This window comes from Manacus vitellinus, unplaced genomic scaffold, assembly GCF_001715985.3.
Source record: "Manacus vitellinus isolate BGI_N305 unplaced genomic scaffold, ASM171598v3 scaffold_5_pilon, whole genome shotgun sequence".
NCBI lineage: Eukaryota > Metazoa > Chordata > Aves > Passeriformes > Pipridae > Manacus > Manacus vitellinus.
The window spans coordinates 7,916,237-7,936,456 of record NW_021940682.1 but is presented as its reverse complement, the minus strand read 5'-3'; the positions used below and the strand labels follow the sequence as shown (position 1 = coordinate 7,936,456).

The following is a 20,220-nucleotide window of genomic DNA, read 5'->3' as shown; positions in this document are numbered from 1 at the left end:
ATAAATAAGTATTAGAGGATCTAATCTTCTGCAAAAATTAAAAAACTTAAGTTCAAAATGTTCTTTTGTTTCGATAACCATAGTAGCAAATACACACGTTCCCAGCAGGTTATTAGAATCTGTTGCTTTTCTCAAACCACATATTGCATTTGAGTAACAAACTACTGCACTCTTAAAAGCTACCAGTGATAGGACACCAAAGAAAAGCGACTACTCGTTTAAAACACAACTGGAACTCATATGTCCATTGCATGCCACTTACATCACTGCTATTTTTTTGATGCATAAAAATATCAAGATCATTAAGTGTCAGCTATTAAAACAAGTCACTGAACAGTATTTTTCAATTTAGGACTGTGTTTAATTTCAAATAGAAAACATGCTTTTTTAAAATAAATTATTCACTAAGAGGAACCCAGAATCATGAAATCAAAGCACAAATCAAGTATTGTACATTTTTAATACTGTACATATATTATATATAGTTTTCTCATATTTTAGGCATTTATTTCTAGATTGAAAATCATTAGATTTTTTTTTTCCTTGAGAAACTGAAACCTTAAAAGCCAATATACCAGTGAAAGAAATTTGCATTATTTTAAGTAAAAAGAGACAAGTGAATACAACATATGTACAGATCTGTGGAAATCAATCTATAAACTACGTACATTAAACCAAACTGTCCCTGCATGTTTAAGTACAGATCTATTTTGGCAATGTGGAGGTATATCTTTTATCCTGTTGCAAGTCCTAACATGTAAGTAGGAAGCTTAAAATATTTGCATTCTTAATGAAAGTAGCAAATGTTAACTGAAGAGCAACTGGATTCTCAAAAAAAAAAAATTGCATTATGACAAACAAGTAGTACAGTAAAGTTAGTAAGTATTTTTAATAGCATTCACATTTTTTTAAAAAGTCTCTTAAATGAACCTGTACATCTCTTTTATTGACAGAACATAAATATAAGAAAAAGATCCCTAAAAAGACCAGAATTTTTCCCAAACATAAAGTGCCAAGATGTGTATGGTAGTAAGAAGTTTCTTTTTCTTTTTTTTTTTTTTTGCTTTTTTCTTGATTGAGCAAATAAAGGTTAACACAAAGGTTAACCACAATTTCAACTGAAATCTTTTAAAAATGTCATGTGTTCTCAAGCTTCAGCATTCAGATCTTTTAGAAGATTCAGGCTGCTCTTCTAAATTCACTTGCAGTTCATTTTGACATTCTGGTGTCTCACCTTTGACAGCTAAATGGATAACTTTTAGCCATTTCTGTTTCAGTTCCTCATTGTCAGCAGCAAAGCTGTGCACAGATTTAGACTGGGTCAGTTTGAAGCTGTGTGGGAGGTCAGCACTTCTTGGAGTGTCATCCACTGTATAGCCCAGAAGGGGAATTGTAGCCAGAGCTTTAACATCCTAAGAAAAAGAAGTTCTTGGTTAAGAACAGACAACTAATCTGCCCACTACCTCTCGTTTGCTATACAGGCTGGTGAAAACACTTGGATCTATCCTGCATTCCCAAGCTATTTGACTTCTCTTCCTCAGATGTCAGTGACAATAATTACTAAAACCTTTTCCATTTTCTCTGCACGTACCTGTGGAGCACCATACATGTAGAGCACAAGAGCTTCCTGTTTAGGTATAACACACCAAGCTTTCTGCCAGGGCTTCGACTTTTCCATGTACTGAAGAAAGCTACATATGACACTGTTTCCAGAGACTTCTGCAGATTCAATCTGGGAGATAGTACAAAGCATGAAAAGGAACAAAAACTTTCCTTAAATAAAGATTAAAAATATACAGGCCAGAAACGCAGAAATTTATCATCATTCATGTAAAATCTTGGATAGCATCTGCAAAAGAGCTTCAGGAAATACCCAAGAAAGACCATGAACGACCAGATTTATGGAGAATATATATATTAAGCATATACAATCACAACATGTATTCCCTTAACATGTGTAATCTATTCCTTTCTTCATCAGCAATTTTGGATTATAGACTTCTAGATCTCTCCAAAATTCATTTTGCCACCACAACTAGCCTTTCTCTGTATCTGAGTATCTACAACGTCTGATTTCCAAAATAACATCATGTTAAGCATTGAAGTGCCACTAATTATCCAACATGACAACCAATCTATTTTGACAGTCAAAATATTATGACGGGATCAGATCCAAACACTTTTCTAAGAATAACATAAGCATGCAAGCACTAATGCTAGAGAAAAGAAGGCACTCTGAAGACAGAGTGACATGCTACTCAGGTTAAATAGTGAACCTGAGACAATTATAAAGTACACAGTGACTATGTGTTAAAATCTCCTTGCATTGACTTTTTTTCCCCTCTCAGCAGCAGTACTGTCTAAATGCTGCAACATGGTACCAACCACTCTGTTGTCAAGAGATCCAGCTTGCAGACAAACATTTCTGAGACGCTCTGTATCTCCTTCAACTGCCTTAAAAAAGCCATCATGCCAAGAAACAGCAGTATCTCGACTCTAAGGGAAGCCAGTGGAGTTCTGCGCTCCTTACTCTGTCTTGCTGAAGAGAGTATAGTTGATCCATGTTGGCTTGACTACACTTAAGAACTGTGTATGGAATTATAATCTGTATTTTAATTTTACCTTCTTTCCTTATTGGCATTTAGCTCTAGGGTCAATTATTCTTTACTAATTCCCAATATAAATATATGTCTTGACAAAGTTAGGATGCTCTTTCTCTAGTGTATGACAGGAATTTTAAAAGGGCCTATCAAAGGGCATTTAAGAAATGTGGAAGTTAATTACAATTCTAAAATGCCTCGTTCTCCCCCGATCATAAGAGAAACATGGTTCTTTATTGTCTGCTCGAGACCTTGAATTTTTAGATGTCAAAAGCTGAGAGCAGCTCGACAACTTAAAGGTACATTGTATATACTGATCAAAACTATCTTACTCCTCAGACTCTGAAGAGCAAAATTCTCCCCCATTCTCCTCTTTTCCATCCCCAGTTCTTTCAGTCTGGGTATATGTTTTCAAGAATCACTGCAGTAGCTGTGGGGTTTGTTGCTGTGAAAGCTTTAACACAGAAGAAGAAAACTGAAGATTTATAAGGAAAGGTAATGTCTCATCACAGGAGCTGATGTAACCGAAATAAGCAAACAACCTCCACGGTCTGTAATTCCCCCTTAAAAAAAGTTGTAAGAAACAAAGCAGTATTGCAAAGGTGAATGCTGAAGGCCAAAATCTATTGGACAGGATGAGTTTGATCCACATGGTTTTTATTTCTCAAACAAAAAATAAGCCCTGCAAGAATGCTACCATTTTTCACCTACTGATGAGCCAAAATCATAGCATCCATACATATATAGTATTTTTGAATGACATACCTCCAAGATGCCTTTCTTCTTCTTTTCTTCACTGTCTGTACAACCAATTATAACATGATAACAGTCCTTACAGACTTTGTTCAATTTATTGCCATCATATTCAAGATGTGCCTTGTAATCAGAACATTTCCAGCAAACCACCTTAGAAACAAAAAAGATAACATACATATAAAATTTAAGTATTTATGAAGTTTTATGAAAATATAATTTAATTAAAGTTAGTATTATTCTACTTTGTACATTTTTAGTTATATTGAACAAGATAGATAATGCCTTTATAACATGTCAAAAATAACTTAACTGAAAATAATGATTTTACAAATTTTTGCCATTACTTCTTAACTAGAAGTGCTTTTTACTATTTACTTGGCACAAATTTTGTAGTTTGCATAAAATCACATTAGGCTTGCAATTACATCTGTAGATTAAAATTGGATATAGAATCAGAATATAGCACAAGTCATGCTGCAGGAAGAAAATCAAACAGTTTCTTTAGACGCCAATGTGAAAAGGTAGATTTACTATATGGTTTTCTATCAGAAATGAGGTTCTGTGAATGAATGAAACCTACAATTGAGATGCCCTTTTAACGATTAAAAAAATATGATAGAATCAGAAATGACTAGTTGTTTAACCTGCTAATAAATATTAACAGGTTAAAATTTATATATATATAATTTATACTTTTAGAATTGATAAGGCAATATCACACTGATTTTTCCCAATTTTTCTTTTCACTACAGATATAAAGGAAATGCAAGAAGGATTTGAGAGAAGTTCTTTCATGAGAAATATTTTTCCACAGAATTCTTTTTTCAGGTGAAAAAAGAAGCTCTGAATAAAAAATATGAGTGTGGTTATTTCAAAAAAGAGAGGTAGGCAAATGGACTTGAATCAGTCAGACACATGAAGAGAATTTTATTGTGGGCCAGGGCTTTGCAGCACTAATCTAGATCAGTACCTTCAGCTAGTAGCTCTAGGGAATACTAGTGAAGTATTCCCCATTAGTTACTGCTGGAAAGCCATTGCTGACCCAAATTAACTCCCACGAAAAAATGTTTTAAAATTAAAGTGCAAGGAGATGTGATAGAATGGCAGTAGAGAGAAGCAGTTAGGAGTCAAAACAAAAGGGGAAATAAAAAGGAAGGGTGCAGTTTTAAGATTAATGGAGTTTTAAAACAGAATGACTGGGGGGAAAAAAACCCAGAATCAATAATTCGGAGCTTCTGTAAAAGTCTCAAGTGTCCTGCAAAGCTTAAAAGCAGCGTTATGAATGCAGTAAGTCTTCATACCACATAAAAACATTAGAAAGAAATCACACAAATATTAAACCTGGGCTTGTACCACCCTCTGGTGGAGAAAGGCATAGCTGCTGGATACCAAGAGAAGGAAGTTTGTTTCCTCTTCTTTTGTTAACTTCTAAAAACTCTCAAGTCATACCACTATTTGGATATGTTACTGTAACATCCTACACGGAAAGCAGCAGCAATACTCTTTCCCCATCCTAACATTCTCGCCTTCCCTGATGCACATGTTCACACAGTTACACAGTGAACCCAGCTGGGAAGAGCTCCAAGTTAACTCAATGAATAACTGCAGGGTTTCATGGTCTTCTTGCAAAGAGAAGAGAGGATGTAGCAGAATGGAAAGAGGAGGCAGACAGTGCTGCCAGAAATAATGCTGGATTATGCCAGCTTAATATGGTCTTGAAACTGTTCATATTAGTGGAGGCCACTCAAAACTAGCAATACAGTATGTCCAGGGACTTGGGGCATTTTACACAAACATGCATCTTCCACTGCTCCAAATTACTTCCAAATTTAGTATGCCAGCTAAAGCAGACAGAGGGTCCTTTGTGCTAATGCAGAGCTGCTTCTTTCAGCTACAAGTGCAGCAACAAACTGCACAGCAATGGAACAGGCTGCCCAGACAAGGTAGGGATGCCCCATCCCTGGAAGGCTGGATGGGGCTCTGAGCAACCTGGTCTAGTAGAAGGTGTGCCTGCCCATAGCAGGGAGGTTGGAACTAGATGATTTTTAAGGTCCCTCCCAACCCAAGCTATTCTATGATAACAAGGAGTCACGGGAAGTCAAGCAGATGCTTGGAGACATTCCCAAGCCTGCTGACCAGCTACAGGCAGTAGGGCTTTGCACTCACATGTCCACATGCTCGGCAGTGGTGCCTTCTCCTTGTCAGGGCATTAAATGGCTCCTTGCACTTCATGCACATGGTCACTTCGTTGTCCCGTATCCACCTCGGTGCTCTCTTCCCAAGCTCGGCGTTCTGAAACAGGGGCAGGAGGAGGACGAGAGAATAAAAAAAAAAAAAAGCTAGTAAAAAGTTGCACAGTGCTTGAAATAGAGAAAATAATTATTCTCTTCCTCTGGAAAGGAAATGGCAAAACATAGCTCAAGATGCATTTTGAAATCTATAAAAGAAACAACAAAGGACCCAGTCAAAAATCACGATGCATCACTGAAGGGGTGCTCTGTTACGAGTTTCAAGAGAGAAAGAGGCTTGTTTATAGGATTCAGCATTATGAAGAAAAACAATTACCAACAAGATGACTACTCTGTAATTACTCTGCTATAAGAACAATGAGCTTGAACACAAAGTTTCTGCCAAACTTTTTCCACTTACTGAAGAACAAAACGGGTACTAAGAAGGTTACAAAGGAATAACAGCAACTTACAGAAACCTCAACAGGCATGTCTTCATATTCTTTAGCAATAGCATTTCTGAAAGTTTCATTCCTCTGCTGAAAAACTTCAATAGTACTCTGAAGTGCCTAAGGAAACAGTGGAGAAATTCCTCAAACATGTTAAATTAAAAACAGACTCGGCATTCTGACCAGTTCTTGATCAGCAGAGGGAAGGTACAGAGAGAAAATATGAATATTACTTTTTTGATTGCTTCAGTGAAAAAGTGGTTAGAAAATAAAGAAGGTAGATGAATTTACCTTTATCCATTCTTCTTTATCTTGTTCAGAACTAAAAGAAATATTTTGATACATTAGTCCAAGACTGGCTCAGAAAACACTTCAATATCAACAACTTCTTGCAAAAGCCAAGTAATTCTGAAGTAATTCTCAAGAATTTAAATTTAAACAATATTAATTTTTTAACTGTCAAACTTTAAAAAAACAAACCAAACCAGAAGGCAAAACCATGACCTTAGGCTTCACAAATTTGCAACCACTAAGAAGTGAATTCAAGTAATAAGTTAAATGTCAATGCATTTAAAAGTAGCAATAGTATTTTCATTGTTAGACTTTTGTAATGATTATTATTTTTTAAATCAGGATAGAGAGGAAAAGAGGACAATGCACAGCTTAGGTGTGTCTTTCTCCTCACATTTCATCACTTATAAGTTCACATACTAATACACATTTCTCCTGTGTACATCTTAAATCCCACTCCCTTCCCAAAGTGATTTCCTTAATGCTTTTTTGTTGTTGCTGTTCTCAACAGTGACAGGAATTGCATCCAATTAAACTAAAGGAATATTGTTTTAATATTGTAAACCAAACAGCAGAAATGTCCCTTTTATGCATCAGACCAGATACAGATGACTTAACAGTAGTACAGATGAGATAAACAGACAAGTCAAAGATAAGAGAGGAAGCATATCCAACCCTAATCTTGTATGAAAGCTTTGCCTTTAAATATATCAGCAGAACTTTGACATTCAAATCTTTGGAAAGGCATCTTATATCACAAGTAATAATACTATTAGAAACTACTGGCTAGTGCTAGTAAGAAAAAGTTTATCTGCAAACATTGTGTTAGAAACATGAGAACTAACACTTCAAAAGTGGCCTCCTCCTTAGATACTGTTTGAAAACAGTAATTTAAAATGTAATCCAATAGTAGTCTGAAAAGTAAATAGAAGGTTACTAATAAAAAATACCCTGAGAGTAAACTAAATATGCAATATTGTTAATGCAAGCTCATGAATTAAGGATATTAAGATATAGCATACATACAATACTCATACATTAATAAAGATTATTCTAATATATACGAGTAAGACCTTGTTTGGTACTTATTCCTTCACAATTTTGTACAGACTTAATGCCTTCCAGTAATGATCATAAAGCAAAAGATTAAAAGGTGGGCTTCTCACACCCAAAACAAACTAGTTCAATAAACTTTCAATTACTGCTAATAGAGGAAAGTTAACAAAATAAACTTCCTTCACTGTATAGTTTTTCTTCCGATTAAAACAAGCTTTACAGACAGTGCAGCAAGATGCCATCTTTCACCACTGAAATGGGTATATGGCACAACAACTTGCAAAATACTTAGCAAGATATCATACAGCAATTTACAGTGGATGTGATTGATAGGCATAAACATGTCCCAGAAGTCTTATAGACCTTAGTGGAAAGTTTTTTTTTCCTGTCATTTTTCAAAGTTTCAATTTAATTTCAAATTCAGTGCTAGTGTAGGTAAATATCTACATTAATATGTATCTGTTATCTTCGCATATTCACTGCTGTAACTCTCATTAATTTTTAAAAGGGTTTTATTTCATAAAGGACAGTCACTTGCAAGCTCATGGGTTAGCAAGCCATGGTTTGTCCCCAAATACATGGTGCCAACACAGAACTGTATCCACCATGGACATCTTCCTGCTTTTTTAACCTTCACCTCTCTGCAACAAAATCCTGACTGCTAGGAATAGGATCTTGAAGCAGGTCCAAAAGGAGAGGTAGAACACCCGACTTTATTTGAAGTGGGGCAGTCTAGACAGAAAAGATTTAGTCTAGGCAATGCAAAAAGGTAATGGGAAGGTAACTCAGCAAGAGCAGGATACAAGCACATCTTTGTAGATGCATCTCCTAATCAGAGAGATCCTTGGACTGACAATTTATGATTTTTTGGCAGGCTATTTGCAAAACAGTGATATTTTAATGACATCCACTGCATCTTTCTCCAAATCTATTAGTCCACTCTTTTGTGTGTACATATTTAATCCTCAAAAAAACTAGCTAAAACGACTGCTTACCTGGCCTGCAACTCCAGTGTTCGTTCTTTTCCAGACACTTGAAAAGTATGTGGATATTCTTCATTGTGAGTTTCTATAATTTTCATACCATCTATGCCAACTCTGGTTCGAACTGAGAACTTTGATCCTACCAGGCTGAATTTGGGAACGCAGTAGAGCAACATATTGTTAAACTGGGGAAAAAAAAAAAAACACACAGTTTTTAATTTAAAAAAACACAGATAAAGACACAGTTTGGACACTGAGAGCTGGACAGTATTGCAAAGCTAGACTTGGTGGATGAGGAAGCAGGCTCCTTCCTGATCAATTGATGCATAAGAGCTTTGGTCTTCTCATGTAACACAACTACTTTTTTCTTATTTGTTTAGAAGTAAGATTAAAGGACAGCTTCAGTGACTATAAGAATAATTGCTCTGTATATGCAGCAGTCTTCATAGCATTTATTGTCAAACTATACTCAGACTAGATATTATATACCAATGTAAAGCTTTTCTAAACAAAACCCCCATTCTTATGCCCCAACGCTGCAAAACCTACTCTAAACTGCAGAATAAGAACTCTTCAGTGTATACATTTATATTTATCCAGTTGGTTTTGTAGAAATTGTAACTACTATTATTTGAGGACATTTTTTGTCTCTTATCCAAGATAGAAGAACATTTCTTAGAGGTTTTATTCCCTGAAACCCTCCATATCACAGGGAAAAAAAAAAAAGAAGTAAGTGAGTAGGACAAAGATATATTCCTTTATTAAAAACTAGAACTTTAATAATGTTTAAATGTCTAAAGCCCCAGCCTGGAAGCACAGTTATTAAATCATATCTACAGTATTTAATTTTCTCACATTTTTCCTCTCACATTTTTCTCCAAATTAATTATTAAAAAGAAAAACTCACTTCAGTTAAATCCTATGTCATAGAATTCCTGTCTAGCCTATTGCCTAGTCTGTATCGCAGACATAGCACATTTGAACTTGTCATCTCTCATATGAAGAGAACATTATTTTAATCAGCTGTCTAGCTCCATTTGAGGTCTTACTATTCAATGATTTCTCCTTTTGTTTGAAGCACAGTTAAGCAGGAGTTGTGCCTCGATGACTCATTAACAGGCTTTATTAACCAGAAAACAGGCAATGCCAGAGGCCCATAAGCAAAAATGCATCAGCAATTTTTAATGCATGGAAAGCAATTAACTACATCAAACCTTTTCCAAGGGAATTGTAAGGGAGTATGGCTGCAGCTTGTGAGTTCCAAGACAGGACACAGGCACCTGTCGAGAGGATGACCTGCCATGCTAACAAGCTCCCAGAGGACCATGAGCATTACTGGAACCTCAACACACATCAGGACTAAAATCCTAAGCTTTTACACTTCAATTTAATGAGAATGTCAAAGTTCTAATGCTCTAGGAGCCACATTTATAATCAACAGCCACTTAAATGTTTTTCTGGAGGGACTTGGGAGATACCAGGAGAACATCATGGAGCTGCCAGGACAGCATGTGCCAAGAAGTCGGAAATAAATGAAGCCCACTGAGCATAAGCCTGTTCAGCATGGAGTCACCCTGAGATAACATTCTAAATCTGGCTATGAACTGGCAAATGAGAGCTCTGAAACCGCAGGGACTGCAGCGGGCACAGGAAAAGGAGTCTGGCAAGTGATTCATTTCAACCTCCGTGAACATTCATAGGTTGGATCCAGTGCAACACCAATCTCCCAGCACTGGAGCAAGGCAGGGTACCTCTGCAGCCATGGAGTGTACTCAGATGAGCTTGTGTCATTTGTGTCACTGTCACTTGTGTCACTGTCAGTGACAGTGACCACCATCACCTGAGTCTGTCTCCCAGCTTGATGGGCACAGCCCACAGTCACCCCATGACCCCGGGCACCACAGGCCACGTGCTCTGCAGAGCAGCACACCCACCCTAGACATCAACTAGAGAGGCCTTCCCTTTCTCTTTAGTAGTTCTTTCAAGTCTAGAAAGGTATACAGCCACTCCTGCAAACACAGGCCACTGTACTTACTAGGAAGAGATACCGTTCTTGAGCAGACGTATTGCGAGCAGCGAGTTTAAGGATCTGGCCTTCTTTTATCAGTTCATTTGAAGGGTTCACAATGTCTTCCTCTTCTCCCAGCATCTCATATATCTCTAGCAACTTCTTTAGATTCTCCTATACGGTGAAAATACAGTTATAAGACTTACTAATTGAAAGCACAGATCTTTAAGCATGTTTAAATTAAATGATAGGCGCTTGCACAAGTTTGGAGAACGTTACCTCTGAAAAACAAATATACCTGGTATGCATGGTCTGACTGATTAACTTAGTTGATAAAGTCAGATATGTTATATCCTTGGCAAGTTAAAAAATGCAGTTATACATAGACTCTGCATTATTTCTTCCCCAAACTTCTCACATATTAATGAAGTACCTACCGTGCCCACCCAATAGGTCAGAGAAACAGTAGCTACTCTTTACAAACATTATCCTTACACCGATAGAAACAGACAAAACAAAGTTAAGAGTTCAGTGCAATATCAGTTATTTGAGCCAGGGGAGGAACTAAGTGTCCCACTTTCCACTTGAGGGAATTAAGTGCAATGCCTGATTTTGCCTATCATTCTCAGGAGCTGTATAAACACATTAAGTTGGAGCAACCACTTTGATCCAGGAAAACAATTTTTGCCATTTTAGGGAAGATTTGCAATTCACACTTCCTAGCTTCACCAAATACTCAAATACAATATATTGAAAAGTGAACAGGAAAACAAAGATCATTTACCATCTTTCTAATTGCACTATTCGAGTGACTTGCTGCAGTGGATATAATTTCCAGGGATTCTAGACAGAAGAAAAGGAAAAAGTATCACCAAAAAGCTGCATTTTTACATATTTATATATTACATGGGAAACAAAAAAAGGAGTCATTCTACAAAAATATTTGTCATTTTTATGTAAATTACAAAGTACAATAAATTTCTTTAGTTTTCCATAAAAAGAAAACAAGGTAAAGTGGACAGCATAATAAAGTAAACTACCAAATAGATATTATAATCTGTAAAGACCAGAAGAGAATTATTGCAGATTACTTTAGTGCTTCAGCACTTAGTCACATTTTTTGTGACAAGAACAGTCACGGTCTCTCCCTTCTTTTCTCAAAGCAGTTCAGAATGTCAAACTGTATTTTTCATTGAAACAGCTCATTTTACAAGTGTTTACTGTAATGGTACTAACAATGAAATATAGCAAAAAAATATCTGGCTAGTGATTTTGAACAACCCACGGAAATATCTTGAGCTGTTCTAGAAATTTAAAAGTGGACTGTTCTTCTTCCCTGAAGAAGCTTAAAAATACAGTGAGGCTAACTTCACTTTTTTATAAATAACAGTTATACGTTCCAAATGTGCATAAAGCAAATCAAAATGCCAACAAAACAAAACAAAACAAAAAAAAAGCCTCCACTTCAAGCCCTGATCATCTGCAAAGCAAACAAATCAAAACTTGTGTGTTACTCCAAAACTAAGGCAAAACTTCTGTGCTCCAGAAGGAGAATACTAAAAGGCTTTATGGTTTTTACATTAATTTCAATTCAGACAGACTTTTTTCAAATAATCCTATGAATCCCCTGAAGAAATTCCATTATTCTTTTCACAGTTACTTCTTCACTTTCCTGAAGGAAGACATCTTTAGTTTACAGTATCCTCTTACTAATATCTTATTACAGCTCTTTTAATGGCCTGAAGATATTTACTTTCAGCATCTTTCCAGTCTAGAGAATCCTGAGGCAATTTCCTTAGGTAGTCCTTTAGAAGCATCTCGTAGCGTGGAATGCGTTGTACTGGTTCTAGCATGTGATGTTGCAATGTCAAATTTCCACACACTTTTTCCTTCTAAAAAATTGTAAACATATTTCAATGTAGCAGGCAAAAAATGTTATTACGATATACTAAAATAAAAGTTATGATTGATGAAACATAATGTATTTTGAAATATGCGTGACAGACCTACTGAAAGAAAATAGAACTACTTTACCGAAGCAAATAATTAGAAAGTCTTTCCTAAAAATAACTTGCAAAACTTCTCTAAGTATCCAGCAGTAAGTATACAATCCATAAATAAAAGTCTTACTAAAAAAAAATCTCCTAAACATTTTAAATGAGGTTTGTAATAACACAAACAAGAGAATTACTTCTGAATTAATAGGAAGAGTTCATGGCCAAATATTAGAAACAATCACTTAATTGGGCTACAAAGGTATATTTTACCTATCTGAGGAGGGAATGCTTCCTTTGAGTTTCATTTATAGTGCAAACTCCCTCAGCGGTGCTTTAAGATGTAAATCCATTTCCATAATCTTTGATACAATTAGATTAGGGAAAAAAAGATTACATTAAAATACACATAGTTTCCTTCCCTGGCTTACAATCACGAGACCCCATAGAGCAGTAAAATTTAAGTAGATATGCTTTCTCCTATTTCTAACTGCTCAGTCTGCAGTAGAACACATACCTGCCAATTCACAGAGACACCCACAGGGAGCACTAGAGGGTATGAAACGAACCTCTGACAAGGTCGATGCATTGCTGGACTCTCAAGCTTTCTTAACCTTTTGCGGTTCAGCATTAGTGTGAGCCAACACAATATCATGGATTCAGAGCAAGGATCTACAGTTGCACTGATAGGTCACTTATCCTGAAACATTGCTTACTTTTGGTATCTACAACAAAATGCAGCATTTTTTAGTCTTCACACGCTACAACCTTTATACTTTGCTCCTCTATTTTGCAGGAGAAAAGTCTGGATTTTTGTGGGTGGATTGTGCACACGTGAAGGAAGAAGGAGAAGAAACAGAAGGCAGCGCGAAGTTGACGAAAACAACAACCCTTAATTCTAGGGGATCTGGTATTTAATTTTCTCTTTAATCCTTTTTTCATCCACAAACCTATGTATTTTTATAAATGCTTGTATTACTTGGAGATTTACATTATTCTTCCCATTACCTGAATGTCTTGAATAATGAATTTGAATTGAGGTGACCGTTCAGTCCACGTTTTCACCAATTCCATTGCGTTATCAAAATTCTTCACATACTCTCCATACATCTTGAGGAAAGGAGCTAACTTTTGCAGAATATCTCCAATTCTAGGGGTGGTAGTCCTGCAAAGTAAGAGGGTGGAATCTCAGAGCAAACAGGAAAGAAAAAAAGTCACACAAGGTTATAAAAAGTTTCAAGTCTTTAATAGAGAATCCTTCTGTTTGGGATCACCTCACATGGAGTTCCAAAGTAACCATTAAAACTGACCTGAATTAACATAGGAAGACTGTTTGTATCATCTTTGGTGATGTATAAGCATTATAGGTCATGTAGAGCACTAGAGAAACAAAAGCTAGATATAATGAAAAACTTATGTTTATAAAACATAGCCTAATTTATTTTATTTGCAGTTTCTTAAAAGTACATTATCTTTCTTTGATTTTAACCTCTAAAATATCTAGCCTGTGGTTTTGTTTGAGGACTAAATCCATGCTGTACAGCTTCCCTTCTGTGCCTTATATAAACATATATATTTACAATTTTAAAAAAGTATTATTTCTCTAAGATAACATATGAAGTAGAGAGAATCCCTTGGATTCCAGTCTTTTGTGAGAATTTTCCCACATTTTTCCCAATTCATGATGGCATCTTCAAATAAAACGGAATAGTAAAGCAACTGATGGAGAAGCTGAGAGAAGCTGCCATCTCAATGCACACAAAGAATGTGGAGCAGCACACATACATCTCCGAGGGCTAAAATAGGAAGCACATTTCATGTCTCATTTTCAAGGACAGACTCAGAAACTCAGTATCTCTGCATTTCTCAACGTTGTTATTGTGGTCCGAAGTGAAACAATCCATATTATTTCTACAGTCTACTCCAACAAACCACTTCTCCAAGAAAAAAAGTGTGCAGAAGGGAAAAGTTACTTGAATAGTGGACATTGCAGGACTGTCAAAAACTGGTCCAGCTCCAGCTGCCTCTGAGAGGGCAGAAAGTACCTATGCAACACCTGGCAGAGGTCTGTCCTTCTGCTGAGCCTGGCAATTAGGGGACAAGACAGGCTGAAGTCACCAAGGCTCTCCACCCTCACTTAGCTTCACACATTTGTTCAACCACTCCACATGCAAGCACACAGATACACTTTCAAAGGCAAGGTAGCAATTTAAAACAACTGCCCTTTGATTCTCCTTTGATTCACTGAACCATTTCTCTGGCTTGTCAATTTATGGTAATATAGCAATGTAACTTTTAACTGAAAATAAAATACAAATCATGCCAATTCCAACAGAACTGAAGGAAATGTACATTTATTTCCGAAGGTCAAAAGAAAACGAAAAAAAACCACAAAAAAACATAGACCTTACTAATCAAGGTTTGTAGCATCTCATTTCAAAACTGGCTGCAAGAAAACTAAGGAAAACTCTCTAAAATCCACCACAGCAAAGGTGCCTACAGAACAACTGCTTCTTCTTCCAACATACAAATTAACAGACATCCAACAAAACTGAAAGTTGCAGTTTCAAAAGCAAAACAAATCATATGAGTAGGTGGTGTCTAATTGACACAGATTCCAAAACTTTGTGTTGAAAGAGTGAAATAATTTCTTCGCCACCACCATTACCCCAAGAGGCTATCATGCTGTGTCCTTATATTCTTCCCAAGTATCTGTTTTTGGTCATCCTTGGGTACAAAAGACACAAGGTATTTTATCTCGTTATTTTGTTTGATAGTCCAGTGAAAGGTACCTCTGCCCTCAGCAGTAGGGTTGGAACTAGATGATGTTTAAGGTCGGTTCCAAACCAAACCATTCTGTGATTCTATGATGTGGGATCACTGTTATGCTCTGTTATACTCTTTTTATGGGAAATATATTGCTACAAGGCTGTTTCCAGTGTTTTCAAGGCATATGTTGTAAAAGAGACTCAGTTCCAGCTGTTGCTCAACTCATTCAAAATGCAACTACCAGAGAATTTCATTTTTACCCGATAAGCTTAGATTCACACTGCCTTTTCTTCCAAGAAAGAATCTGCTCCTGATCTGCTTTCCCAGTTGCAAACCTACATATTTTTACTGTAAGTTTTCAAAACAAATCACAGCTCAAGGGAAGTGTCAGAAATTTTTATCCAGTTATTTTTGTTGGAAGTTAAAGAATAATAGAAGCACATAAACCTACTCATAGAACTTACTTAATTTTCTCTGTCTAACAAGAGGAACTGCCAAGAAAAGACTCTGTATTTGGCAGAAGCTTTTGTGCCAGACAATTTCAGACTGGTGATGGGGAGAGAAAGTTATCCCAGATTTTTCTTTCAGCAATGATCAGAAAGAGTTCTCTTCAACTGCACCCTTTTTTCTAATGCCTCCCAAAAGCATGTTTCAAGGACATTTAAACAGGCGTCTCAGGTACAGCACAAAGGTTGTTTTCAAGCAATGTGGTAAAGATAATATCCTTGTGATGAGATTTATTAGCTTTGCACCAATAGTCAAAGCTTATCTGCAAAAGCATTTTTCACCCTTTGAAGTGATATGATTATACACATAATATTAGTGAGCAATGTAGCATTTTGCAAATATGTAAAGTACTGCAACCCATCTTCTGTGCTCCATAAAGTGTCTACAGCAGAATTTGAAGACTGCATCATGAATTTAATTTCAAATATAAACAGCACTGCCATAATGTAGTGTAAGCTGTTTTTCGAACACCTAAACTCCACTGCTCATGAACGTGCACTCTGTTAAAATCCAGGCATTTGTATTTCCTATCAGATTTTTTCAATTGATTAAAAGTAAAGGTTTGGCTTACCTCACATAGTCACTCTGCAACATAAGCTGTAAGCTTTCCTATATTTCACAATGACTATATTTTATTTATTTTCTTGCATTATAGACTATACAGAGCTACCATGTGTTTGTGCATGGTAACTATTCTATTTTAAAGAATCATCACTTTAAAGGGTAATCATCTTAGAGAGTCAGAAGACATACAGTTGCTGTCTAAAGCACCAGTGTATGGTCTGAGATTTTCATATATGTCACAAAAACATTTTTAGTGTGGGTTTTTTGACAATAAAGAAGTTATATGAGAGTGTAACTAGAAATTATATATGGACAAACACTTGAATCCCTCATAATAAATTCTAAGTAAGATGGAATAAAGGAGTCAAAGAGCTGCTAAGGCAAAACAACTGGATGAAACAATATTTTAAAATGTATCCCATCTTATTACAGAAAGCAGTAATGACAAAGGTTGCTGTGCTTCAACGTTAGCATAAACCACACATGTGTTATTTATCTCAACTTTGTATTCTGTACAATGAATTCACCAGGTAGCAAAGAATTTTAGTCTGAACCCCTAATTTAGCAAGGCATTTGATCATGAGTAATCTCACTGGCTTCAGTGAGATACATGTCCTTTATTTTGAGCAAATGATTCAAGTCCTCTGCTGAGTCAGATCCTGATGAAGAGTGGAAGAGCAGCTGTTCTCCTACCCACAGTACTTCCTGGGCCTGGAGCACTTAATTATGAAGGTACCTTCCCTACCTCAACCCTGCAATAGGGTTTCTACAGACACAGTTTTAGTAGCGTATTTAACCAGTGAATTGCCTCTTACCATTCTTGCATTCTTTTTTCAAGTTCTGGAAGTAAGAATTTACTGTGGAAGGCATTTATTGACGAAATATTAGAAAATATTTTATTAATCACTTCAGGTGGAAACGAACCTCTGTTGGCTTCCTCAAGGAGTCTGGAATAGAATACCTGCAATAGAGAAAAAGAGCCCCAAACCTATCAGGCCATTATATTTGATCAATGGAAGACCACCTATCCACCCCTCCTGCTACATCTGAGGCAACATTAATATTTCAGTAATAGACAGGGAATGATGAACTCATTTATTGTCTTTCCTTCACCAGAAGGGAAAAGCTTCTCCGCCCCTTACACACCACTTTCTTTCTCGTAAGCCAGGAGAGCACTGCAGGCAGAGCAGACATAAGGGAAGCCTAACTGAAGTATACCATTTTGGATCAACTCCAGACACCCTGTCTGTTTTAACAGCTAGATCATCTCAGCTTTCCCAGTCTTCCAGTCACATTTTCCACTCTTCCTTTCTTTTCAATCAGCATGCTGTCTGATCATGATGTTTAATCACTGTTCTTATATGCTCTATCTCCTTATCCTTTTGAAATCAAAGTAGCTGGCTGACTATGAGTGATACCCTCATACTGTTTAGAGTATTATATTAGAAGGAGCCCAGTTCTATATAGTCTGCTATGTTTCTTTAAGAAAACCCATATATTCTTTCCCCATCAGTGAGCTCTGCCTGACTAGACAAAGCTACAAAATGGCTAGAGACTTGTGCATCTGTTAATATGCACATCAAAAAAAAGTAGTTATGGGGAGTTGTTGTCCCTCTATCTCCTCCTCCCATGCTTGAACAGACTGCATCTCCCTAGAAAGGGCTTCAGAAGTTTGGGTAAGGACTTGCAAAAGAGTCTGAAGACAGGAATTTTGATCACACAAACTGAGACAGTAGAAGTGTCTTAAAAGGAAAAAGCACACACTTCCACACATACTTTAAAATATGCTCAATTTGCTGCATCTCTGAGAGGACAGGTAGTTAAATTTTGACAAGCTACTTTGAAGACCATAAAGATTACACAACTTTTTAACCAAGTTTAGAAATATAACAGTCCCTTCCCAGTCTTCTGCTTTCCTCTCATTAGCAACAGTTGAGCAGCTGTGTTTGAAACTCATTTTTCAGAACTCCATCCAGTTAATATTTGGAAAGCAGGCATAGGAGTAAGGCACTTATGAAAGCATCAAGGGAAATAATTGTACATTACCCATCAGAAAAATCTGTGAACAAAGTAAACACTATTCGTTTTTGGTTTTAGACTTCTCTAAATCAAAGATTTTTTTTTCTCCAATACTTTGGCTTTTAAAAGTTGCCATATATCCATCATAATGTGGATCTGCTATGTAAATCCACTTTCATAAAAACAATTACTTAGATCCCTAAGCAGCCTGAACAATTATTGTACAAGTTGAGGCTTTTTGCTTTTCATCAACTGCTTGTACAAGGCCTATGCACTGGACCTGAGAAATTTAAGCAGTGGTTTCTGTGAAAAATATCATGGAGTAAGACAATGCAAAGCTGGAGGTATCCAGGTAAAATGTATATGTGTTTTGTTTATGCGAGCAAGTAAACAAGACTTGGAAAGAAAAACACTCAAGAACTAAAGACTTTAGCATTTAAGAAAGATCAGTTAGATTCTACAAAGCATAAGAGTCCAGCCCTTTCCTTGCAGGGAGAGTAATTTCTGTTCATTCAGTATGACTTACTCAAAACATATAGTAGAAAAAGAGAGGATGTACCATTTGGAATGGATCAACTTATGTTCTTTAGCACTAAAGAAAAATTCTGATAGGGTGGTTGAAATTAGAAGGATTTAGTAATTTTCCAGTGAGTGGGTGATTTCAGCAGTATAAAATTATACTCCTCCAAATCATAATAAACCAAGACATGGTTATCCATCCTCTTTTTGGAAGGGCTATCAGCATGTAATACTATTGCTTATAGTGACATCTACACACAGAGAACATTTTGCATTAATATCCAGAAAATTCTAATCCTTTTTAAAAATGTAGTGTTCTTAAAATAGAAGCATAGGCAAAGTCATGTGGCAAGAGCAAATAACTGACTGGAAAATCAGCAAAATGTGAAAAACATACCACATCTTACGTCATTTATATCTACACTTATGCATTGCCATTTGAGTGAATTCAAAGCAACACAATAAAAGCAAATTCAAGAAAAATGTACCCCATCTAGGAGGTCAAGTCGGCTAACGTAGGCTTTTTCTGTTTGCAGAAGCTCACTGGCAATTTTGTGACGTTTCTGTTCATCTGTCTCCTGCAAGAAAATAAGAGCAGCTCTTAGGGATATTTAAGAAAAACATAATTTAAATACTAAAAAAAATTGAAAAGACTTATGATTACCTCACAGTTCAAAAAAAACCTGAAATGCAAGTTTCATGTTCAGTTGTGAAGTAGACACCAATTTTGAAAAACACACACTTTCCAGCAGTTTAATCAACCAATACAAATGTCAGAGAATGATAAAAATCGTGGAGCAAAATTCAAAACCTAAAAGATTTAGTATTTCCCAGTTTGTATAGGGATCTTTGCCAAAGCACCAACTCCCTACTTAACAGATCAGCTCATATCCTGGTAATCGAGTACCACTGACCTTTCAGAGCTGGAAGAACTGATTTGCAGAGTGAGAGGGAACAGATGGGAGTACTCAGTGTTCGCCTCCACCCCCATTTCAAAAGTTGTTTGAACTGTATGTTCTTTGCACAACAAAATTATTGAAAAATACCATACAGAATGTTTTATGTTCATCAATACACTCATTGCTGAATAAGTGTTGACTGCAATTAGAGGGCTCCTTCATTAAGTCTTTACAGAAGCCATTTTAGCATCTTAAGGGAAGTCTTCATTTTAAAGCCTTTGATTCTACGATTCTACAAAACATATTTCTGATTCTTTTGCTGAACAGAAACTTAAAACATTCATTCAAATTTCAATATTAAACTAAATATGTTAGAATGTATAATTATAAGTTGCTAGGCAAAATTACTTCAAAACAAACAGTGAAAGCACAGGCTTCTACAACATTAAAGCATTAGGGAAATGCCTCAAGCCTGCAAGCGTCAGATTCAACAAAATGACACTTCCACTACAATATTCTTTCTCCAGATCTCATGCCAGTCTGTTCACATTTAACAATGCCCAAGTTTTTCCTAAGTA

The 20,220-nt window shown here is 36.3% G+C and overlaps 1 protein-coding gene across 2 annotated transcripts in view; it reads right to left on the bottom strand.

Annotated features, from left to right (window-relative positions):
* Window positions 1-339: 339 nt before the first annotated feature.
* FGD4 (FYVE, RhoGEF and PH domain containing 4) overlaps window positions 340-20,220 on the bottom strand; it is a 65,045-nt gene continuing 45,164 nt past the window's right edge. For both annotated transcript variants that reach the window (XM_008922093.3, XM_018080762.2), the window contains exons 5-17: window positions 19,232-19,321; window positions 17,021-17,166; window positions 13,374-13,530; window positions 12,125-12,263; window positions 11,156-11,214; window positions 10,399-10,545; window positions 8,376-8,548; window positions 6,325-6,355; window positions 6,058-6,153; window positions 5,523-5,648; window positions 3,366-3,506; window positions 1,592-1,732; window positions 340-1,412 (exon numbers count right to left, since the gene is read on the bottom strand). In XM_008922093.3, the coding sequence (XP_008920341.1) occupies window positions 1,155-1,412; window positions 1,592-1,732; window positions 3,366-3,506; window positions 5,523-5,648; window positions 6,058-6,153; window positions 6,325-6,355; window positions 8,376-8,548; window positions 10,399-10,545; window positions 11,156-11,214; window positions 12,125-12,263; window positions 13,374-13,530; window positions 17,021-17,166; window positions 19,232-19,321 (1,704 nt within the window). In that variant the 3' untranslated portion in view covers window positions 340-1,154. The remainder of the gene's footprint in view (window positions 1,413-1,591; window positions 1,733-3,365; window positions 3,507-5,522; window positions 5,649-6,057; window positions 6,154-6,324; window positions 6,356-8,375; window positions 8,549-10,398; window positions 10,546-11,155; window positions 11,215-12,124; window positions 12,264-13,373; window positions 13,531-17,020; window positions 17,167-19,231; window positions 19,322-20,220) is intronic.